Source organism: Brassica napus, chromosome A7, assembly GCF_020379485.1.
Source record: "Brassica napus cultivar Da-Ae chromosome A7, Da-Ae, whole genome shotgun sequence".
In the NCBI taxonomy this organism is placed as follows: domain Eukaryota; kingdom Viridiplantae; phylum Streptophyta; class Magnoliopsida; order Brassicales; family Brassicaceae; genus Brassica; species Brassica napus.
The window spans coordinates 26,966,125-26,991,566 of record NC_063440.1 but is presented as its reverse complement, the minus strand read 5'-3'; the positions used below and the strand labels follow the sequence as shown (position 1 = coordinate 26,991,566).

The 25,442-nt window shown below is 35.9% G+C and overlaps 4 protein-coding genes across 5 annotated transcripts; 3 read left to right on the top strand and 1 right to left on the bottom strand.

Moving 5' to 3' along the window:
* Positions 1–437: 437 nt before the first annotated feature.
* On the bottom strand, positions 438–6,389 carry LOC106354640 (PH, RCC1 and FYVE domains-containing protein 1). Its single transcript, XM_013794630.3, has 9 exons — positions 5,894–6,389; positions 5,519–5,605; positions 5,340–5,429; positions 5,151–5,237; positions 4,944–5,063; positions 2,030–4,072; positions 1,807–1,953; positions 833–1,281; positions 438–754 (listed from the first exon to the last, which is right to left on the bottom strand). The coding sequence occupies exons 1-9, from the start codon at positions 5,945–5,947 to the stop codon at positions 601–603; spliced, it is 3,231 nt and encodes a 1,076-aa protein (XP_013650084.2). The 5' UTR covers positions 5,948–6,389; the 3' UTR covers positions 438–600.
* A 2,421-nt stretch (positions 6,390–8,810) lies between these two features.
* Positions 8,811–11,457, top strand: LOC106354641 (nuclear speckle RNA-binding protein A). The gene is made up of 6 exons (XM_013794631.3): positions 8,811–9,078; positions 10,139–10,257; positions 10,345–10,588; positions 10,693–10,754; positions 10,843–10,924; positions 11,111–11,457. Exons 1-6 carry the CDS (start codon positions 8,991–8,993, stop codon positions 11,206–11,208), a joined length of 693 nt encoding a protein of 230 aa, XP_013650085.2. The 5' UTR covers positions 8,811–8,990; the 3' UTR covers positions 11,209–11,457.
* Positions 11,458–16,495: 5,038 nt separating this feature from the next.
* On the top strand, positions 16,496–17,628 carry LOC106354642 (extensin-3). The gene has a single exon (XM_013794632.3). It carries the CDS (start codon positions 16,526–16,528, stop codon positions 17,603–17,605), a length of 1,080 nt encoding a protein of 359 aa, XP_013650086.2. The 5' UTR covers positions 16,496–16,525; the 3' UTR covers positions 17,606–17,628.
* A 1,737-nt stretch (positions 17,629–19,365) lies between these two features.
* LOC106423966 lies at positions 19,366–21,293 on the top strand. Of its 2 annotated transcripts, XM_013864713.3 has the most exons (3): positions 19,366–19,600; positions 19,931–20,864; positions 20,948–21,293. In XM_013864713.3, exons 1-3 carry the CDS (start codon positions 19,593–19,595, stop codon positions 21,101–21,103), a joined length of 1,098 nt encoding a protein of 365 aa, XP_013720167.1. In that variant the 5' UTR covers positions 19,366–19,592; the 3' UTR covers positions 21,104–21,293. The 2 variants fall into 2 exon arrangements, with proteins under 2 accessions (XP_013720167.1, XP_022544980.1); XM_022689259.2 differs by lacking the exon at positions 19,366–19,600 and having other exon boundaries at positions 19,917–20,864.
* Positions 21,294–25,442: the final 4,149 nt, after the last annotated feature.

Here is a 25,442-nt window from a genome sequence, read left to right as displayed (position 1 = left end):
TCAAAAAGGAGAACTCTATAGTTGCATGTAAGTGACTATATACATGTACCATACTACTACCATCATAAACTTTCGAGCTAACGTATGTTTGTTTCGTAGTAACGATTTTATTATTCAACAAGGACTTTGAAATTTTGTAGTGCGAGGATATAACACATTTATTAGCAGCCACCAACCAACCAACTATAAACCAGTAGTCTTTTCATATATAACATTGAAAATTATTGGAGTTGAGTTGCTATGTTAGTTGTAGTTTTGACTTGTGTTTTGGCAAATGTATTAGTCACACAATTAGGTAATGACGACAAATGGTTGTCATTAGTCTCTTCTTAATCACAAAAAGTCAAGATTACTTCCAACTTCAAAAAGTCAAAAGCAAGACGACTTCAACACTTGAATTGATTGTTCTTAATATGGTTTTGTTTTTGTTGCTAAAGTGAACCGAGAACAGATGGTCTTTTTATATATACAACATTACATCTAAGGACATGAACATTAACCTCCCAGACAGAGTGGGTCAAAAGGAAGAAGGGTTAAGTTGAACAAATGAAGAGTTTCGGGGCAAAAGGCAAAGAAAACTAAAACTCATGAGTGCAAAACCTACTGAGCAACATCTTCTTCTTCATGGTCTCTGTCTCTATGCGTTGGAGAAGCTGTTGGTTTTTCAGACACTCTCACACTATATTTCTCATACACTTTTTCTCGATTCTCCGACCACCAAGTCTCTGCTTGATGTTCACCGAATCTTCTCCGGCTGCAAACAAAAACAAAACCTTTCAGCATCATCAATCACACTTACTAGTAAACACATAGCTCAAGAACATGAACAAACCTGAAGCGGACTCTTCTTAGCTCTCTAGTTCCATCATGGAGTGCCACAAGGGTTATATACACGCCAGGTTCATACTGTTCGATCCACTCTGCTTCTACATCATTAGTACTGTCCACAGCCCCTGTGTGGCTCGAACCATTGTCGTTTTGGAACTGGAAAGGCTCGTGTCTCTCGCTGATTACTGACCCGCTGCTGCTAAGCCGCGGGTCTGCTGGATAACCATTGTTTCTTTCGAAGGCTCTAGGAGTGTGGTTTGGCGATTGGAGACTGGACCGAGAAGATGCATTCGCAAAGGCGAAGTCGGAAGGAGCAACTGAAGATACAGAGGAAGTCATGGACTCTGATCTTGAATGAAGGAAACCGTTTTCTTCAGGGAAATTGAAACCGTTTTGAAGGCAGGCCAGTTTGATGCTCTCACCAGGAGGCAACTTCTCAGCTACGTCCTTGAGCTACAGAATCAAAGATTAGCTTATTACACGGTCAAGCTTCAATGGAGTTCACAAATATACTAATAGGCATGCGATTTTGGTTAATTCGGTTAATTAGGCCGGGTAGTTTTGGCTTCGGTTAGTTCGGTGCGGGTACAATCCCACCACCGAAGTAAACCAAAAATATATGGATTCGGTTTTCAGTTAATTTCGGTTTTATATTTTTTTCCGAAAATAGCCGTTTTTTTTGGGTTTCGGTTAGATTTTGTAATAGTTTTTAAAAAGCTCGGATATTTTCAGTTAAATTTGGTTATTTTTGTTAAGTTTGGTTCGGTTATTTTGGTTAATTTTTGGAATTCTCGTTACTATTTTTCTGAAAACCAAACTCATCAAAATTGAACCGAACAACCGAAATATTTTCAAAAGATTTCTGAACCAAACCGAACTTAAAACCGAAAAATGAACCGAAAACCAAAAAAAAATTGTTCGGTTTGGTTCAAATCCGCAGGGATACTGTGTATATATATATATCAAAACAGATTGTACCTGAGCTATGAGTGACTTTATTGCCTCCTTAGCAGCTCTCGACTTAGCAGACTCCTCCTCTGCCAACGCTAAGGCTTCCTGAGTCTTCTTAACCGAGTTCTTGAGCTCTACTTCTTGAAGCTCACACTTTTGAGTCAAACTGTCAACCTAAACCCAAATCAAAAAATGCATAAAGACCATAGAGAACCAAAGCACAAGAAGCAAGCATGATCAAAATCCATACCTGTGTTCGTAACTTAATAATCTCCTGATTCAGAATCTCATTAGTTTTCTTCATATTATCCGCCATCCCCACAGGGAAATAGATTCCAGAAGTCGAAGGCATAGGAGTAGCAGACCGTGGAGGAGGACTAGACCTCCTGGAGAAAGGCGACACCGACCTGGAGCTAATACCTGACGGAGCCTGAACCAGCTTTGGAGCATTAGACCTTGACTGCACTGCATCTTTCAGCTGCAACAGAGAAGGCAGCTGAGAGTTGCGAAAGTTATCACTACTCTTCTTCCCTTGTTTAGCAGCTTTGCTATCCAACTGCTTGATCAAATCCACATTAGACGCACCAAACTTCGCCAATCTTATCTCAGATTTATCCAATCTATCCTTATTCTCCCCCGAAAGACGCGGCACGACGCTGTTCCTTCTACTCGTATCCGAAACTTTACTCAACTTAACATAACAAACGTCGCAAACACGGTACAGCCTCCCGGCGCTCGGAGCCAACGCAGCTCCGAACGCCTTCTTGGAGCTGCACGAATGACAATGAACAAGTCCGCAATTATAACAGTTATGCCTCTTCCTCGTGAAACCAAACGCAAGCCTACACGCTGAGCACTGAGACTGCTCAGCGCCAGACACCCATTTATGCAGACAAATCGCCGCGGTGTAGCTTGACCCGCAAGCAATGTACTTAACGTGCCTATCCTTCAAACCTTCCACTAGAGTCGGCACTTTCCGATCCTCCAAATCGCCGTGCCCTAACCTCCCGTTAGCTCCTTTCCCCCACGTGTACACTTCGTTTCTAGACGTCAGCGCCGCCACGTGATACGCTCCGCAAGAGATCTCCTCGACAAACTCGCTCGCGAGTTTGTCCTCCACAAGACACGGCACCTTCCCGTCCGTCTGCAAACTCCCGAGCTGGCCGTAGACTGTACTCCCCATCGTGAACACCTGTCCAGAAGTAGTCAACCCGACTGTTAAGCTGTGCCCGCACGCGACTCTGTGGAAGTTGTAATCAATAAGTGAAGGGACGCACGTCGGTTTAAGACGTGCGTCCTTATCACCGTGCCCGAGACGGTTCTTATCCCCGTCCCCCCACGTGAACAGCTTCCCTGAGCTAGCGTTCGACTGCGGCGCGACGATGATCTCAACGACAGCCGCCGTGTGCCACACCCCGCACGAAACCGCAATCGTTCTCAGCCCTGACAAAGACTCAACCTCCCTCGGAGACCTAACCGTCTCCCTCTCGCCATGCCCCAACACCCCAAACGTCCCGTCCCCAAACGTGAAAAGCCTCCCGTGAGACGTCACCAGAGCCGTGTGCCAGGGCCCGCAAGCCACCGACGCCACGTGGAGCCCTTCGAGAGGACCAGCGATTCGCTTCGGTATCCAGTGGCTGATATCCGATCCGTGCCCTAGAAGGCCGACGCTGTGCGTGGCGTCTCCCCACGTGTAAAGCTCTCCCGAGAGAGTCACGGCGCACGTGTGGAACTCTCCGCAGGAAACAAAGTCAAAGTTAGTTGCGAGTGAGTCAACGAGACGAGGGCTGAAAACGTCTTTCCCCATCCCGTGGCCTAACCTCCCTCCTGACTCTTCCCCCCAAGTGAAAATCTCTCCCTGCCTCGTCACAAACGCGGCGTGCCGTACGCCGCAAGCAATCTGGTGAACGTCGAGGACGATGTTTGACTCCAACGGCTTAGGCACAAGGACGTCTGTTCTCGTGGCGGTCACGGCATTGTCAGAGATAATGACCTCGCCCCAGATGTACACGTCACCTAGCGCGTCGGCGTCGTCAGCCCCGGAGCCGTGGCTGGAGCTGCTCTGGGCGCTGGAGACGCTGACTCGGAACCCGTCTGAACCGGATACCTTTGTTTGCATGGTTTTGGTGTCTAGTAGAACATGTGAATGTGATTTCTCTGAATCTGTTGAAGGAACCTCGCTCTTGGGAGAAGCTATTGGATCGAAACTGAAGGGAGTCCCGGGAGAGCTGTGGCTCTGTGAAGTGGTCGCGGAGCTGCTGCTTTGACTGCTCGATGTCAAGTCTCTGCTAGCCTGCAATGTATACAAAACAAAACTTATCACCTAAACTGTAATAGATCACTAGGTAATAGTTCGACGTTTATATAATTTTTGTATTGCGATTTGTATTGGCAGAGTTGTAACAAATCACTCACGGTTGTGTCACTTAGAACTAGACTTCCTCTTTGGGACGAATACTGTCTCCAAAACCTTATTATTTTCGCCTTGGTTTTCTTCATATTCTTAAATGGTTTCAGTTCAGAAACTGATTTTAAAAAAGCCATTTGAAAAAATAGTATAACTAACAGCAAGAAGAGTTTATGGTCGATGGTGGTGTGTAGGGATAATGGAATAGCTTAGAGTGTCTACTTATTATATAGACATACGTTAGGGTGATAACTTACTAAGTTCCATATATTATCAATTTGTGAGAGCATTAGCCCTATATTTGTTTACTTTTTTGTAAGATAGCGTGATTTAGTGGATATAGTTAGGTGATAACTGTCTATAAGCAAAATTTGTTACTTGTTTTAATGAATGACTATTTTATGGTCTAGCAAATTGGATTTCTATATGAGTAGCAAATAAAGGAATAATGTACGTGAATATCTTTGCTGAATATATGGAGTTATATTTTACACAAAGATAAAATTTAGAAATAAGATTATGACAACACCTTTTTTTTTGTTATTTGGGCGGGAAGCAATTCATAAAAGTTTCCATTTCGGCAATTGAGGTATTTTTACAATATTTACCACCTAGATTTTTTAATATTATTACTTAATTTAACAGATTTAGATTAATTTATATCGATTTAAACCGATTTACATCGTATAAATTTTGGTGGGCTAAACCGATTTTTAGAACCATGATACAAACAAAGAGTCTTTGCCTGAATACTTACATCAACTGAGATGTTTCCGCCATTCCAGCCATCAATCTTTGACCGTCCGCCTTGCCCGGCGGATATCAATGCTCTAAGGCCTCCAATCCAAGCTTCAGCCTCAACCTTGTCCTTACAAATCTATCAAGAAGTAAAACTGTTACGCCTGAGAATTATTATTATCAAGCGTTTCTGAGATATCAAAGTATCAGTTTCATAATGACTAACCAAGTCAAGAGACTTCTTCTTTCCGTTGTATAAGAGAGAAAAGGATAAGTAATCTTTCTCTGGACGAAGGTAACGCTGGAAAACAGCCTATTGCAAAAAAAGAGTAAATGACTAATCAGATCTTTCTTGAAAGCCAGCCAAAGACGAATGGTTTATATACTGTTTTAAAGAAATGAAGAATGTCTTTACAGTTCTTTGCCCAGGTACAATTTTAGATACAGAAGCTAACTTAAGTCGCTTTTCACCGCTACTCGATATCCAGATCAAAGACTTTTCATCCTGCATAACCAAACATCCGAGCATAGTTTCCTCAGCTGAAGCAATTATTCAAAAATAGATAGCTTAAAGACTAAGTTGTTGTTGCTCACACTAGAGAGTCTAAAAGGATAAAACTTCGGCTTTCCTTTGCGACCATACTTCAAAAGCTGAGAGCCCTTCTTCAATGTAATCAATGCCTGCCAAAATGCAAAAAAAGATACACGTAAGGACACAAGAAACTAGCTACAAAGACAACATCAGTTTCAATGGTCACTTTACATATAAGATCCAGAACATAACAATTGAATGTATAAACCTATATAGCCTACAATGTCACGGTCCTGTTTCTTTTTCCATAAGGCATAAACGTTCACTAGAAAACTAGATTCAATACACAATTTGAACAAACAAAACTTCCAAAAGTATTCAACTTTGAGCTTCATACAAAGTACATAGAGACATCGTAGAGATAGAAAGAGACGGACTTGTTCAACGTTGTGGTCAGGAGGAGCATTACTATAGGACACAAGATCTGCCATTCCATGTGAAACAATCACCAGAACGACGACACCACCACCCTCTTCGATCCTCACCGTTCATCGTCTACAACAAACAAAATCCCCGGAGGAGGTCCTAGCCGCCGTGGAAACCATCAATGAAACGTAAAGGTGAAAACTTTCGAGATGGGCACTGCCTTAATTGACTTGTCAGATCTAACGAAGCCTCCACCAAAGACCGGGACTTTGATTTTTAAGAATTTTCCCCTCGAGAAGAAGCCAAATTTGATTACGCAAATGGTGATGCTTTAGTAAAGCTTGTGACTTTTCGGCGATGCTAGTGGTGGCGGTGAGAGAGAGAGAGAATACGGCGGAGAAGCAAAAGGGAAGGCGGAGGAGGAGGAGGAGACAGGGAAGTCAGAGACAGCGATGACACAAGGAAGACCAAATAAAAAAAAGTGACGACGGTGTGAGAGACTGAGTCCGGATACGGTAAAATACGAATAATTAAATAAAGGAAACTGTTTTTTTTTTCTCTCTCGAATTATTTAATACTTTATTCTGTTTTCCATTTTTTGTATTAAATAACTTTAGAAAAAATAATATATGTAGGAGGCATCCCTATGAAAGTCTATTGAGGCTAGTGAAGGGAGAGAAAAAAAGTAAAGAGGCGTTCCCCATGCAGTAGTTACATTCGAGTAAATCAAATTATAATCTTAAATTATGCTTGTTTTATTAAAAAAAAGGGCAGAGATGATATGATATCATATGAACCATGATTGATAATTTGATACACAGAATAAAATGTTAAGAATCAACAATTTTTTTGGGGTGGTATTCGTATCAGTTTCAGAGATAACAATGGACAAGGTCAACTAAACCGACTTTTCCAACCCGTGTTGAGTTTAGTAAAGAAAAATAATTTTGATTACCTACATGCAGTATTTGTTTTATGAAAAATTTGTGTTTGTTTTAAAATGTGAATGATATATTGACTTTTTCATTCTTTCAATATCATCATGTAGATTCCTTAATAATTTAAATAAACCGATGATCATGTTTCAAAACGTCTTATAAGAAAGTTAGTGAAACTGATTGGAATGGTAATTCCGGTTAAATTAGGCTGGTTCATTTAGATTTGGAACGGTGAGCAACCGCACCACATACGCCATATGAATCTTTAAATATGGTTTTTGTTACTATTTGAATCACAAATGTTCTGAATTTTACCTTTCCCATTCTAAATCCGGTCTAAGAACTCGTAAGACTGGAGGTATTCTAGTAGTTTACGTGGACGGTGAGGTTTATTCTTCGCCACAGCCACGTTGAATGTTAGTTGCCGGTAGAAGTGAAAAGCCAAAAACAATCCTAAGGGGGAGAGTGGGCCCGTTTGGTTTGGTGCTTTCCGTCCACATTTCGGGGAGTTACTCGAGGAGAATGTATCACTTTATAGTGAAACAACAATAATATTGTATCTCCATTTTATTTCATCAACCTTGTTCTTCTTCTTTAATCATTTTATACTTATTTTATGGTCTCTTTATTTAATATGTGTGATTTTAAAATTTTCATTGACAGATTAAATAGTTTAGTGGCTATAAACGAATGTGAATGTGATATTGTTTGATAACAATGCATAATTACATAGGATTTAGCTAGTCTTGGTTTTGTAAAAGCAAATCGAAACCTTGGATTGGATGATGCATATGCCCAAGAACCAAGACACAAAAGTTGTAGTCCAATTTCCCATACAAAATATATAAATTAACTATCATATGCACAATATTTATAACATATCCTAATATGTATGTTGAAATGTTTGTGTCATCTAGACTAAAACAAAATACAGTATATTTGAATACTATATTGATGTACTATAAGTAGAACAAAACTAGACTTAAAAATTAACATCTGTATACTTTCTTTGAATGGGAAATTTTGAGTGCCTTGAAAGGAACAATATATACGTACGTACGTAGTCTTCTACAATCTTTGTAACTAGATCAATGGGCATACATTTGGTGCATATAATACTTTCTGAAACGTAAAGACTCACTAAATAAACATTCTTCATATCATAAAGTCCTGAGATATAATATATATATATATATATATATATATATATATAATCTGTATTTAATCATGCATAAAACAGTTAAAACCTATAGTAAAAGGTTTTGGTGGGAAAATTAACGCAAGAGGAGATAATGCGATGATAGATTGTATGATTGGACATTAGAGAAATAAAGAATAAAGTGATGATGAAGGCAAATGCTTAAGAACAAAAGAAAGTAATTCGGTGAACAAAAAGAAAAGCTCCAAGGAAACATGGATATCTACTTACTTTGTTGGTTGTTGTTCTGCATTGGACCCCTCTCTTTACGTATGACATCTCCACATCTCCTACCTTTATATATACATACACTTGTAATATTAAAAACATTTTGTTTTTATTTTGTCGTTCTTCATACATGTATTTATTATATATCTCAACTATTCACTCACTTATTCAAAGTTTCTTCATTGTGATATTGCTTGTCAGCATATGAGAGAATCATAAATACTCCACGACAAGATCAAAGTATTTAAGAAAGAAGCTATAGATAGACATGCGACAATCCGTGATACGCTTTGCACACATTCAATTATGATATATTGCAAAAATAATATGTATATTTTTATCAGAAAAAAATTGATTTAGTCGATAAAACTCTTTTCGATTTCAGTTGAAAGAAGTTTACTCTTAAAAAAAATCAACTTATCATGGTTTAAGATCTCATTCTATGGAGGTATACGACCAAACTGAAATCGGAGCAAATGGGCCTGAAAGTAAAACTTTTTTACACATGGGCCAGCGCTACAAGCCCATTTAAAAGAGATCAACGTTGCTGGCATTGATCGGGTCAAATCAAATCATACCGGACCGGGTCGACACGATTCGGATCTTTAAACTCCCGGGCGAAAGAATGGAATCAGAAAATCTCGAGATCGAACCCTAAGCAATCGAAATCAAGGGGAGACGATTCGAAATCGAAGCAGCTAGCGAGCTAGAATCGGAAGACATCCATTGAAACTAGAGCTTTCGATGGCGGATGGGTTCTGGAACCAGCAGCAGCGACACCAGCAACATCCTCCTCCAGGTGGTCCTCCAAAACGCCGCCGTTCCGATTTCGGTAACCTCCTTTCTCCTCTTACGCCGCGCCCCTCTCTCTCTCTAGATATACGCATCAGCTTCATGCTCTTAGTAGTTTCCTTGAATGCCATTAGATAAAATGCGGAAACAGATTAATAAACTAAATTAGCTACGTATCCACGGATAAAGAGAGATCTTATTATTATCGGCATCGGAGAGCATAGAGCAGTGAAGCAGTGAATGCTCTTAGTAGTTTCCTTGAATGTGATTAGATAAATGTGGAAACAGATTAATTAACTAAGGCTCCGAATGGTGACTGCGGGTTGAGCGGTGCGGGACAACCGGTTTAACTGCGGTGCGGTTTTAACAGTTATAAAAATGTATAGATATATGGTATATATAGAGATTTTTGTTACTGTTAACTACGGGGCGGAAAGCGAGTTACCATTCGAAGCCTAAATTAGCTACGGTCCACAGATAAAGAGAGATCTTATCGGCGTCGGCGAGCATAGGCCAGTGAAACATTGAATGCTCTTAGTAGTTTCCTTGAATGTGATTAGATAAATGTGGAAACAGATTAATTAACTAAGGCTCCGAATGGTGACTGCGGGTTGAGCGGTGCGGGACAACCGGTTTAACTGCGGTGCGGTTTTAACAGTTATAAAAATGTATAGATATATGGTATATATAGAGATTTTTGTTACTGTTAACTACGGGGCGGAAAGCGGGTTACCATTCGAAGCCTAAATTAGCTACGGTCCACAGATAAAGAGAGATCTTATCGGCGTCGGATAGGCCAGTGAAACATTGAATGCTCTTAGTAGTTTCCTTGAATGTGATTAGATAAATGTGGAAACAGATTAATTAACTAAATTAGCTACGTCCACGGATAAAGAGAGATCTTATTATGGGCCGGCGAGCATAGGCCACTGAAACATTAGACTTATATAGCCTCTAAATTTTTCGTATAAAACTTTACTAAATCGTCTACAGCCCCCAAAGTTCACGATAATCTAACACAAGAACACATATAGACTAATGCTATTAATCAGAAAAGATTGAAGGATATTAGTGAATTCACATGTTTTGTCTTATTGTAGAAGCTCCATCGTCTGCAGGCCATGAGATGCACGGTGGTGGTGGTGGTTACTTCCCGCGTGATGAGGATATTGATACAAGAACTATTGGATCAGCTTATGATCGATACCTTCAAAGCGTGGTACTTTTTCTTCTTCTTGATTCCTTTTTTTGAGCATTCTTGTTTTCTTTATGGACCTGAAGTTTATTTATGTCTCTGTGTTTGCAGCAAACGAGTTCTATGCCATTGGGAGATTCAGGTCCTCCTCGAAATGGTGTAGTTATGGACGAGTTTATGATGAGACGCGGTGGTGGTGGTGGAGTTCACGGTTTAAACGGTCGGGATATGGGTTTTGATCCGATAGATTCTGTTGATAGGCGTAACCGTGAGCCACTTCCTCTACCTCCAGATGCGTCAAACACTCTCTACGTTGAAGGTCTTCCTTCTAATTGCTCTAGGAGGGAAGTTGCTCGTATCTTTTTTCATCAGACATGACAAAGTTTTTTTCTCTTTTTTTTTTTTTGTTTGTTCTGAATGGAACCTATCTACTCTCCACTTTCCTTAACCGGTGTCTAGATATCTTTCGACCTTTTGTAGGATATAGAGAAGTGAGACTTGTGACCAAAGACTCCAAACACGTAAGCATACCCTATGATTTAAAGTTTCGGGTATAGCTGAGATTGAGAATCACTACTAAAGGGTTGATAATGTTTATGGTTGATGCAGCGGAACGGAGATCCTGTTGTTCTTTGCTTTGTTGATTTTACAAACCCTGCCTGTGCAGCAACTGCTCTGAGCACCTTACAAGGTATATAATAAGCTTACTAAGTCTCTTATCAGTTATTACACATTTATCATGAGTCTGTTTCCACACTATATGCTATAATGCAATAGCCTGAACCTTAAATCAACTAATGCTCTAAAGCCCTGAACCATAAACTCTGTCCCCTATGATCTGAAACTCGCATTATTTTAAAACCAATACATTTGACAGGCTATCGAATGGATGAAAACGACCCTGATTCCAAGTTCTTACGGCTTCAGTTTTCAAGAAAACCAAGTTCAAGACCGGGACAACGAGGAAGGAGGTGATGGGGCACTACATCAACCAAATGGTAATTTTATTGTCTCTGCGTCTGCTGCTGCTAGTCTTTTAGCGAGAAGAGACATCCTCTTCTTCAAGTAGAATCTCAACGAAACCGAACATTACAGCACTTGTTTGTATTATTGTATTGTTAAAGCAAAACCTGAGTCAAGAGAAACAAATATATTGGAGTGTGTAGAATCTGAGGAGATAGAAACTTAAAAGGCTATTTATATATATTTGGTTCCTTTCCTAGATTTCAAACTCATGTTTCATGTTACAAAGTTGGTATCAAATGTTCATAACAAAAAAAAAACTTGGTTTTAGATAATGATTGAATTATTTTGATCCTTGGGTTTTATGAAATTTCTATATTATTTGCTCTGCTTTCTCCACAAGTTTTAATTTTATAAAATTTCTTCTTTCTCAGTTCACATTTTTGACTTGCATACCTCTCTTTTTGTCTTCTCTTTGATTTGAAAATATTTATATTTTTTTGTCTTCCAATATAAATTAATGTAATATGGATCATATGAAGACATGTTTGGAATTGGAGGTGCTGTAGTCGTGGACGACTTATGATATTTGAGATAAGTTCAAATATATTATAATTTTTATTTAAATCTTTTTTTGTCGTTTGAATTATGTAACGTTATCTTGTGATTCTTGTTATATTCGTTGCATGAATGTGTAAACTTTCTGTATCAAACAGAGAGACGTGATTGCTTTCGGAGTCATGATTTGATCACATATAACAATATGATTTAATGTATTCGAGATTTCTCTGTTAGTATATCATTTTAGCCAAAGTAAAAGAATTTGAGAAAAGTACAAAATGAACCACCTATTTACAGAAAGAATGATATGACTGGTGGCTCAAGAAGCGTAGTTGAATTATGGCCAAGCAGATGGCTCCGTAGTTGAATTACGAGCAATAAGTATGCGACTTTGGAGGCAAATTGATTTTAATTTTCTGATAACTTCATCAAATAGCACATATACTTAAGATATTTTGCATTACAGATAGTAAACTTTGACCATATTTACTGCTAAGACTAATGAACAAATACGACTTATCACTGATTCACTATATATCTTAAATATGCTTGACAGTATTACGACTTTACGAGCAATAAGTATTGTTTAGCCACTAGTTTTTGAACATATATTTGAATTCCTTAGCACTTAGTCGTCACCTCAATCATAGAGTTCTAATTGACAATATATTAAAAAAATAGCTTACACCACTTGAATCACTTTAAATTTGATTACGCTAATACTTATTCCACCTTATCAAAACTATTGTTAAGATTGGACGCCATTTATTTTAAGTTTAACATAGACGAAGTTGTTTTAGGTTCTTACTAATATATGATTTTGCTTTGCTTTCTAAAACGAAATAGCTTGATAAATAAACTATAATTTGTACGGTATTGTTTAGTAGTAATAAAGAACCTAAAAAGATATACGTTTACTATATAAATGGGGGGGGTGGGGGGTGGGGGGGGGGGGGGGATGTGAAATGCTCAGTTGAGCTAATATCTTTGTAGATTATATTTCCGACATACATTGCTCCTAACCAGGCGGTGATTAACATATTCTTCATCGCATCCAATAGCTATTTAATTTATTCTTGAAGATTTTTTTTTTGTGGCTGGACGAAAGACTTTAGGGGATTGCTAAATTTTTATTTACCAAAAGATGCAATTTGATGAAGAAAACTCGTATTCGTGAATTTTATAATATATATGGACGCTAGTGGATCTAGATATATATATTAGTTTTTACATATATATATATATATATAAAATATATTCTACTTCTACCTAATCAACAATATTATTTAGTATTATATTATATTATTATATAGTCTAATTATTAAGAAATTATTATACTTTGTCATAGTTCCGAGATGCAAATTATTTTGTTAGCTAATATTTCCAATAACTCTTCTTTTGCTATTTTGCTTGTAGACTTAGAATTTACCAAATATTGACGAATTTAAAGTATATCATTGGATAAAACAATGAAGGATAAAGTATTGGTTAGCGATAAGAAAAACGCTGTTTAGTTTGCAATATATCAACTCTGGATTTAATGCTATGAGATTTCCAGTTATGTTATCCATCTTCTGTAAATTCGGAGCCAATGGGATTAAAACGGAAGCAAAACTTATAGGTTTGATATATGTTATATGTTAAATGTATAACAAAACTTAATTTCCTTAAACCAAAAGAAAGTTGTTGGGTCTTGGTCTAATATTCGGTACTCAGTTACCTACTAGATATGTACATATAGTGCATTTCACTATCGTTGAGTTTTTTCTCTGTGCTTATAAATTTATTTATTCAAAACCTATATAACAACAAAACTTAATTTCCCTAAAGCAAAAGAAACTTCGCAAGGTCTTGGTCTAATAGTCAGTAGTCAGTACCTACTACATGTGTACATGTAGACGTAGTGCATTTCACAATCGTCGATGTATCCTCACTTTACTTATAAATGTAATACTCCCTCCATTTTTAATTAGATGATGTTTTAGAAAGAATATTTATTTCAGTTTACATGAAGTTTTTGAGACTTTTTATGTAAAAACTAATAAAATAACTGATTAACTTTTAAAAATAAATATATTACTTTGTATTCACTTGTATCAATAGCATTACTTTTTTGGTAATCAACTGCTTTGAATATAAAAAAAAAATTTCTTTAATCTGTGTGTTTTGGACTAAAATTTCATCTAAATTGGAACAGAAAGAATATACAATAATATATTTTTTATTTTTATTTTGTAACCTGGCTTTCATATAATATACAATAATATTGTTAGCTTAATAACCATTGGGGTTTACTTGCTGGGTAGATAATCCTGGAAACAATTATCACAACTTAGACATGGAATACTACAACAAAAAGGTAAGATGTTCAAAGTTTGTATCATTCAGTTATGGTAAGTACGGTTAAGATTACTAACAATTATGCATTTTGGAAAATAGGTAAGAAAATAAGAGGGACGAGTTTTTCTTAGAGAAGACAAAATCAAAAGATGAATACAAAGTTGTTAAAGAAAGACGTATACAAGCCGCCTGGCCCCCGCGACGCATCGAAGTCCACGAACCCTTTGCAATGCTTTCACACCAAAATAAATAGAATTATTTTGTAAGATATTCCAATGTACAAAAGAAATAATCTTCTCAATAACTTGATAAAGAAAAGTCTGAATGAATTGACAAAACAAACAAGGTTCGAAATGGTTAAAGACGTTCAGTATCTAATGGTTTATTTATCTGAAACTGATTAATTACTACCATGCATCAGCTGTCCAGATGAATATCACTACAAAACAAACCTTTTAAAACAAAATTTGCTCAGGTAAGTATTTCCGCAATGGGGGGGGGGGGGTAGCCTTTACACTAGCTTTAACGATTCTTGTTCATTTTTTATATGAAAAAATCAATCAGGGGGAATGCTCTTTACTAACTTTTGCATGGGATTTTGTTTTAAAAGTCAATGATTTGTTTGGTAGGTTATTGAAAATCATGAGCGTAAAGTAGAAAGCAAACAAAGCGACTTGTTGAACGTACAGTACTTCTACCAAAAGATAAATGTAACTTCATAATTGTTAAGTTTAATTCTATTCTGCTAAGCAAAAAAAAGAGAGTTTAATGCTATTATGGATCCAAATTTAGTAACAAAAAAAAAATTTACCAACAAAAAGTTCAGTAAAAACCCGATTTCACAAAGGGAAAATCGTTTGCAGTTGCTGCAGTTCACAAATTTCCGATATACTTCCATTAACGTTAGTTATAGAACTCATGTGCTTTTCTTTTGAACCAAGTTGTTTTGAAGTAGACACAAGTGAGTACCGTGTTTCAATAACAATGCATAGCCTGTTTAAACCAAATTATCAATGACGGCGATTATATTAAGTTTGTTTGCTGTCAGTTTCTTTAGCATCAAAATTGTCAAAATTAGTTATATACTATAACTTTTGATGTTACAAAAAAAAAACTAACCAATAATCCTGAAATAGTCAGGTTTTTGAGAAAAAAAAAACTATATAGAATGTTTAGTTGTGGATTTGTCTAAATCCTAATCCAGCTGGTTACTTACCCATTTGATAAAAACCATTTACATTATATTATCCAAAAATGTGTTATTTTCTAGCGTTGACCAAGCTTTGGTATTAACTTATTTCCAAGTAGAAAACTGGCTATAAATTGAATTATCTTCCACCTTTTATATTTATTTATAAAATGCATGAACATTATATATAAGTTAGGATATAGTGTACTGTATATACTTTATATATATATCTTTCTCGTTGAGTTGTTTACATCATTTCAAAAGTACGAATATATCTTTCTCGAATGCAGTTAAAATTTTTAGCAGAACATTATAATTAATATATTTTGTCTTAATCTCAAACGTAATTAGAATACAAACTAATCTGAGCAATTACAAGAAACGCGTTATAAAAACGTGTGAAGCAAAAACCTAACCCTAAAACAAAACAGAAAAATAATCAAAGATTGACACCGGCACAAGAGAATGACGGACCACCTTCTCCTTCAATGTTCCTTCTTCATTCAACTCGGCCGCCTAACTTTAATCTTCAAGACTTTTACGCGGCTTCTAATTTTCTATATCCAGTAAAACATATGCAAATATTCCAACTAAAATATAGTGGATTTTGCATATCTTTCATATGACATGGCTTCAATACTCTAAAAGTTTACTGTTTTGAAGAAGTTTAAGTGTCATAATAGTTTGTGTGAGTATTATTTATGCGTTGGTACTCAGATTCAAACTTGTATAATCCATCCTTTTGGAAGATAGCATTTTAATAATAAATAAAAATAAAATAAGGTATTTTCATTTCCTGGTAAATAAACTCATACATAGTTACATTTACCACTCAGAATGTGTTATTCTTTACTTTCCATCTTTTTCTTACCAATGTCTAGCATAATGTCGGTCATTTTTTTTTGTGTGGCTCCTTTTATATTTCATGGAAAATTCTGTTAGCTTTAGATTCAATTTTCTCTATATTAATCATATATGATATGTTCAGAACATGCATGAACAAATCGATCAACGACGACTAAAATAATATAAGGTAAAAAAAAATCAATAATAAAGTTTGAGAGACCAACCTCATGATTTCTTTTCTTTGTATTACATAGTCAATTATTGTTGTTGTATTGCATATGACAAAAATGCATTTACCATCAGGGATTAAAAAAGTGAAATTGAAAAGCTATATAAAGGGTGATTAGGGGGAGAGAGTAAGAGCATCAAACACAAAGAAAAACACATAACAATATGGGGTCACCAATGGCCTCTTTGGCAGCAACTTTGCTTGTCTTAGCACTTTCTCTTGGTTTTGTATCTGAAACCACCGCAAATTACTACTACTCTTCTCCTCCTCCACCGGTCAAACACTACACTCCTCCAGTGTACAAGTCTCCTCCACCACCGGTAAAGCACTACTCTCCTCCGGTTTACAAATCCCCACCTCCACCAAAGAAGGACTACGAGTACAAATCACCTCCACCACCGGTTAAGCATTACTCTCCTCCTCCAGTTTACAAGTCTCCACCTCCTCCCAAGAAACATTACGAGTACAAATCACCTCCTCCACCGGTTTACAAATCTCCTCCTCCTCCGGTTTACCACTCTCCTCCACCACCTAAAAAACACTACGAGTACAAATCACCTCCTCCACCGGTTTACAAGTCTCCTCCCCCTCCGGTCTACCACTCTCCTCCACCACCTAAGAAACACTACGAGTACAAATCTCCTCCTCCACCGGTTTACAAGTCTCCTCCTCCTCCAGTCTACCACTCTCCTCCACCACCTAAGAAACACTACGAGTACAAATCTCCTCCTCCACCGGTTTACAAGTCTCCTCCTCCTCCAGTTTACCACTCTCCTCCGCCACCTAAGAAACACTACGAGTACAAATCTCCTCCTCCACCAGTTTACAAGTCTCCTCCTCCTCCGGTTTACCATTCTCCCCCACCACCTAAGAAACACTACGAGTACAAATCACCTCCTCCACCGGTTTACAAGTCTCCTCCTCCTCCAGTCTACCACTCTCCTCCACCACCTAAGAAACACTACGAGTACAAATCTCCTCCTCCACCGGTTTACAAGTCTCCTCCTCCTCCGGTTTACCACTCTCCTCCACCACCTAAGAAGCATTACGAGTACAAATCTCCTCCTCCTCCGGTTTACCAGTCTCCTCCCCCTCCGGTTTACCACTCTCCCCCACCACCAAAGAAACACTACGAATACAAATCGCCGCCACCTCCCGTCTATTCTCCTCCTCCACCGGTTCACTACTCACCTCCTCACCACCCCTACCTTTACAAATCTCCACCTCCTCCGTACCACTACTAGATAAACTGATCGTCAGACTCATGGTAATTATCACTTCTCATACTTACCAGTTACCAACAGCATGGTGCACCTCAGTTATAGTTTCTTATTTCATAGGTTTACATTTATTCTTGCAGGAGTTGACGACACTACACAAGAAAACAAATAACCTTTTGGTGATATAATAAAAGATACAAGATCATTAAGAGATAATATCGAAACGGATATATTTTCTAAGAGAAGTTTCCCATTTAATGTGTTTTTTTCTCCCATAAAATAAGTTGTTGTAATAAACTTCAAACATGTTTGATGAGTTGTCCCTTCATGCATGCAAATTGGTCATATGTTTGTAAGTTCAAGTCGTGTTTTCTAAATTCTTCAGTTTCAAAGTTTGATTGTTTACTTAAATAAAAGTATAAGTTCCTTTTCATTTCCCTTGCTCCACTAAGTATTATTCCTAGTTTTAGTTGGCTGCTATATCTTCTCAAATAAACCATTATACAAAATCCCCTAATGATTAATTAATATACTAAAATTTTCCTAATATACATGAAATGGCATATATATCAGACTATCTATTGGAACTGGTCAACAACACCTAACGTTCGTCTTATTTCTGAGCAATAAGCTCAAATGCAGCATTAACCGCCAGTAAATAAATATTACAGGATTGCCGTTAGCTTATACACGTCACATGCCTTTCTATTGCTTCTGATGAGAACTAAGGAAATGTCATTTTTGTTTGGTTCCACCAACCCTTCAGTCTTCAGATTAACCAACACCAAATACATTAATTATAAAATTACGCAAGTAAATGGATGCAGTGATTAAGTATATATTTTTCTTTAAAATGTTTATTTTCTGTAATTTGGTATATGGATTCAACATGTTTTTGCATTTAGATCCTTGTGTGCTTGGAAGATTTTTATATCAATTGTACATTTAACTCATAGAAATGCATAAACAGAGCCGGCCCATGGTATAAGGCTACAAGTAGGATAAGCGGTCGCTTTGAGCCCAACATGTTATGGGTCTTCGTTAACTATTAAAAAATATCTGATTTATTCTTTTCGTTTTAAGTTCAAATACTGAAACGGTTCCTTAGTTTTTATTTGTAATTTTGTACCGTTAAGGGTTTTCACAATTTGCTAAATCAATGTCGTCAGTGAAGATATCTGGATTTATTCCGTGATTAAGGTCTCGTCGTATATATTATAATCGATCAGGTCAACTATTTGTTCTTTGTTTTCTTTGTCGTTGTTCTTGATACGTAAATCCATCAGGTTTCACATCCGCTCCTCTATATTCCTTTCTACCGTTCACAACGAGATGCACGTTAACGTTACATACACAGACTTAAAGAACTTTATGTAGATATAAAAAATAATATGTAGAAAAAACATATATTGGCTTGATCACTACGAGAAAGTTCTTAACCTTGATAGATTATAATCTCTGAAGGCAAAATTTAAGAAGAGTTCATTTGAAGATTTAGGTTATATTTGTATTTTTTTCCTAAGTATGGCCTATATATGTTGGAATTATTAATTTATAATGGGATTTTAATGAAACAAACCCTTAACTTTGGGCCCATCCAGTTTTTAACCCTTAAGTATTTTGATAATGAAATAACTCCTTAACTTAAGTCTGTTAGAAAAAGTAACTCTCCGTCGTTAACAACGTTTAAACCCAAAAAGTTTTGTCTTTTATGTCCTATTAAATGAAGAAAACAACAAGACATATCACAGAAACGGTAAACTTTTTATGAATGCTTGGTTTGCATTAAACCACAATAAAACACATTGGTTTGGAGATCAAGAAAAATCTGATTTCATAAACCCTAAAATCTCAAAAGGTTCAACGACAAGTATGATAGAGATCTCAAAATTAGTGTGGTGGCTATAGAGGCAGAGTTTGTTAGTGCAATTTCATAAACGATTGCTCGTTACTCATCATTCTCCGTAGGCAAAAAAGGATTTTGGAAATCTCTACTTCATCTTGCTCCAAGATGATAAGGTAAATCAAATTCAGTTGCTGGTTTTTGTATTTCCACTTTTGTTTTGACAAATAGAGAATTAAAAAGGGAGAGAAAACAAAAATAATTGCAAACGTTATTTTGAGTTTGATTCCCACCGTCTTTTATTTGCACATTACGACCAACAAGGAGTTTAAAAGTATTAACTTTTGTCCTCTTTCATTTGACAAACTGAAACATGCTTGATGCTTTGTGTCTTTGTTTTTATACATGCATTGACGAATCAGTACGACACACACACTTATCCAAAAATTATTCTTGTTGATCTGATATTGATTTGTTCCTTTGTTCATTTTGATGTGTATATGCAGAACGAGTTTTTTTCGATTATATGTGGGTGGATATTGGACCTCCGATGGTTCGTATATTGGTGGTGATATAAGGCGGTGTAGGGTAGAGTTTGAAAATCCAAGTATATCAATGTTAGTAGATATGGTTCAGAATGAAGGTTTTGCAGATAATATGAGGAAGTTTTCATATTTCCCATCCAAAGAAGACTATAATCGGAAGGAATTGTCTACGGACATTGACGTTGCAGAAATGATTAATTGCATTCAGGAGTTGGAAAGTATGAATCTATATGTTGTTAGGGATGATGATCCATATTTGGAAGATGTGCTTGTTGGAGAAGAGGAAGAGGAAGATGAAGAAGAACCTGAAGATGAACCTATTGACTTTTATCGTGATGATTATGCTGAGACTGACGATTCAGATGATGATGGCCACCAAGTTTCTTTTTTTGTTGGTCAAGCGTTTCTCTCCAAAGAAAGTTGCAAGAAGGCTATTGAGAAGTATGCTATTAAAGAGAAGGTCAATATTCGTTTTCAAAAATCTGAAAGTAAGAAAGTAGCTGCAGTATGTGTACAAGATTGTTGTAGTTGGAGGATATATGCCTCAGTAAACAGCCGGCCTGCTAATATGGTTGTGCGGTCGTACAATTGCACTCACACTTGTTATCCAACTGGTGTAGTGAAATTATATAGTGCACCGAAGATAGCAGCTGATTTTTTGAATGAGTTTAGGACAAATCAAAATTTGAGTGCAGATCAGATGATGCAAAGGTTGCTAATCCAAGGTCTTCGTCCTGTGAATGGAATGGAGCTGTGGAAAACTCACACTAATGTTGTAGTTATGCCTCCTCCGGACAGAATCATGCCAGGGAGACCAAAGAACAATGATAGAATTCATGAGCCAACTGAAGCTCTGCCATCCCAAGTTCTTTCTGCACGTGAAAAAGTTCAAATGGTATTATCATTTACTATGTATTACATTGGGTAGTATCACTTGTCTTTTTATCATATCTTACTTTACTTTATTTGCATTTACAGACCTGCAGTAATTGTCAACAAGTCGGACATAATATACGGTCATGTAAGCGTGAAGCTGTGCCTAAACCACCTAAGAAACCTCAAGGAAGACCGAGAAAAAAACAGAAAATAATGACGGAAGAAGAGGTTACCAATCAACCAGCACAATCTCCTTAGTTTCTTAGAGGATGATACTCAATTTCTTTTATTAAGTTGTACTGTTTGGTGCTTTTTTGTTTTGGTGAAACTATGTTTCACTTTACGATGCTCTGTTTTTTCTCGTATACGGTGCTCTGTTTTATTTTTTTGGTATACTCTGTTTTTGTGGTAAAATCATGTTAGTCTGATATATTGTTGGCGAGACAAAGATAATGGTTCAAGATGTTTTTTTTAAATCAAAATTATTTAGTTTTAAAACTCATTTTCAGTGTATTCAGATTTTGAACTGTTATTTACTTTTAAAATTTCAAACTTTTATTCGTAGGAACCAGTGAACAACAATTATAATGCTTGTTCATGATGATGGTGATTGTCGCACAATTCCAATTGGTTTATGAAAGCGTCTTGTTTTTTTACGTATAGAATTTTGACAACATGCTTTGTCACAAAAAAAAAAAAAACAACAACACTTTCTTATGTTTTTAACAGTCAGTTCTTAAAGCTTCAGGGGTTAGACGTTCTTAAACAGTCAAGCCTAACTATACTAACAGACTTAAGTTAAGGAGTTATTTCATTATCAAAATACTTGAGGGTTAAAAAATGGATGGGCAGAGAATTAAGGGTTTGTTTCATTAAAATCCCATTTATAATCGATCATAGTTGCTAACTCAGTAGAAAATAAATCTTTTCATCGACTTTATATCGACGTGTTAGCAAACAAACATAATGATGGTTCATGACATATGCCCCCATACTGAACCTTGCGGTGCAATATTTTATGATCATCATAATGGTTAATTTTAATTATTAGTAGTTAATGTTTGGTTAGTTTATAAAATTATAGATAAAACAAGGGATTTTGACTAAATTTTGATGGAGTGTGTATTTCATATCTCTTTGGGTCTTAAATATTCGTACCGATCCAGATCCTCTACCTTCTTAAAAACTACATGTATTTTAATTTTATACCCGAAACAAACGATCTGGATCTAAAAAACTCTGAACTGAAACTGAAATTTTTTTATTACATAATTAGGTTCAAATGTATAAGATGCGAGAGATCCGAAGACCTGAAAAGAATTGACATGAAAATCTGAGTGCCCATGTGTCTAACTCATTACATGAGATATAAATCGATAGTTTACTTTTAATAAAAGGGTGCATATAGAATCAAACTTTTAGGAGAGCAACTTGCACTTTGTATGTGCGGCATTCAATTAATTGTTATTTACAGACAGAGAGCATACATGTACATAACTTGACCCCTTTTTTCTTGCATCGTACAGGACTTGACTTGTTGTCAGATTTAGTTTTCTCTTGAGACTGGCATGTTATATCATAGCTATCACGCAACAACATGTTCTTTTTTAGTCTCACCTCTATATATGCTTGATTGGAAACTTTCGAAGGCTTTGATGCATGCTCTCTTCAAAGTAGCGTTTTATTTAACTATTTAGGTATGTGGTTAAAGCATATCTCGAATCTAAATGGATACGCTGATCACATGTTGGTGACTAATACAACTGATATAGCTGCCACATCTGGAACGGCCTTTTGTGAGCTTAATGATCTCGTGTAGATTCACCATGTCATACTTGCAAATATGCAATTAATCAACAAACTTGGGATTTAAATAATATATAACGAACAAAAACTTAGGCTTTTAATAGGGTTGAACCGGTTACCGGATCAATTTTCTTATAAGTAGGATGCAACCAAAGTTTAAGAAGAAAACATATTTCGTGGGTTAAATATGCCTAAAACTTAGTGAAGTATCCATTATGTTTTGTATCTTAGTTTATGCACCCGAGTGACGCCCACGGTTCAACACTCGTGGATTCGTACATTCAATGTGATCTACCATCTTAGTCTTTTTCTTTTTTTTTTGAAACACTTCTACCATCTTAGTTAGTTAGATATATTTAAGCATTAAGGTTGTTGCATTAATAATCCAATGATACGAGTGATAAGAACGGTAGTGCTTGCTGACATCTATATGAAGTATATACTTTACATGTAATAGTCGAGGAAAGAAAATAAGAGACTTACACGTATAATACTGTCTGATGCGACATTTGATGTCATTCGAAATGAATACATATAATGATATAAATAATAAAGTAACCTACATCACATTATTTTCATTCGCTGTATTTTCAGTGGACCATATCCCAATAATTTACTTCCAGAAAAGAGGGCATATAAAATGACCTCATATACTTCTACTAATGGTGGGGGAGGGGGGGGGGACATTTTTACAGAGAAAATTATGGGAAAATAGATATTTTTAAAGGGAATAAAGATATTTTTAAAAAGGGAAAATAGATATTTTTAAAAAGGGAAATATATATTTTTCAAAGGGAAAATAGATAGTTTTTAAAAGGGAAAATAGATTAGTATATCCAAGCTATGCACATTGCATAAAAGACATAACATTTTTACAGAGAAAATGATGGGACAATAGATATTTTAAAGGGAAAATAGATATTTTTTAGGGAAAATAGAACAGTATATCCAAGCTATATGCACATTGCATAAAAGACATAAAGCCACTTCTTTAACCAACATAATTACTAGTTTTTCCATGAGCTAATGACATTAACAAACTATGAATATTTTCTTGAGCTGAAATTTGATAGAGACACCATAGATTTTCAAAGCAGGTTTGTTTACTTGCAAATGTCGAAACAAACTTAGCATTATTTTTATATAAGTCAAGTATTCAAGGGAAAAATCAATATATTTTGGTTTAAGTAATCAAATCAAGTAAGGGCTTCATACATCCCAATATATTTTCTAAAAAAATTATCTTGTTATGTAAAGAACTTTTAAAATGAATCGAACATAATTTAGAGAAGCACAAATCCAAAAGGAACAATAGGGAGAACTCCTACATGAGGTCTCACACGGTGTGCCATGTGATCAGCATCCCCAACTTTAACGTAAGTGCTTAAAACTGAAGGCATCAGAAATGAAAGGATGTGTGACATCACAAGAATGTATATGTAGACAACCGGCTATCTTAATCTTTTTCCTTTGCTAATATTTTTCTTTTCAAAACATGAGAATGAAAACGTTAAAAAGCCATACTTGGCCCAGTAAAAATGGTACTAAGCCATAGAAACCTGTCATTATTATTATTTTTTTTAAATTAAATTTATTCGCTTCGAAAACCTTTTTACAAACCTAATGCCATTTTGTGTAGAAAGATATAAACCTATATAGCAACATGTCATTTACCCCATTTACTAAACTTGATTTGTTACACTCATAGCCGTGCCTATTTGGTTAAAAAATAAACAATGGCTTACGGCATCAATTGATTTCAAATAAAATTTAGAGGCATGTTTACATATACATTTTTCATATGGTGTACGTAAATCAATGTTTCTTCTTACAAAATAAATCTTTCTTTCTCAATATTTATTCAGACACTTGTTTATATATAACTTCCACTACATTAGGTTATGCTTTAATTAAATTTCTACTTAATAGTTAATTTTTATTCCATCTGTTACTTTCTTATAATTTTATACTACATAAAATTTTATATGAATTACCACATTTGTATCATAAGTTTTGTTTTGCTGTATATTTCTAAACAGTTTTTTTACTCCAACAAACTGTTTATTAATTTTCTTTCAATTTTGTAGTTTCCTTATTATATATATTTAAAAACTTGGCTAATTTTTTTTATTTTGCATAGGGCATCAAAAACTCTTTGCACGGGTCACTTACACTAAAAATAAAATAAAATGAACTGACAAGCACCAAACAAAAATCAAATGAAGCAAATGAAAAAATTCAGTAAACAGGAAAAATGTAAATAAATGTTGTAGATAAAAATCAAATAAGTTTTGCATTTTTATTCTAGTTCCTAAAAGAATTTCCTAGTTTTAATATGACATGAACAAACTAATCAACCAAACTGAAACGAAGCTTTGAATTCCTAGACCTAGTTTAACGTGAGAGATATCAAAGTTGATGAAGGGCATATTAAGATTCTTTTTAAGTTTCGCGCTCATATATTCGATGAACAATCAACTTGCTAATGAATTAGTAATATGTCATATTGGAGTTGGAGAAATAATTATCATATACTTATATAGGATTAATCTAATTATTGTCTATTAATTGTCCAGGGACCAGGGAACAAAGTTATGTCGAGTGCAAAACTAAACGTTTCGTCTCTAATCGATGACATTTTTGAGCGATATAGTTTACTGATGCTATTATTGGGCTTCTTAGAAATAGATAAACAGAAGACGTGGAAGAGATTAGGGAAAGTTTGGTTCCCTCAGATACACATTACCTATACATAGTAGTACGTGCCTTCTTCAGCAACTACAAGAAAAAA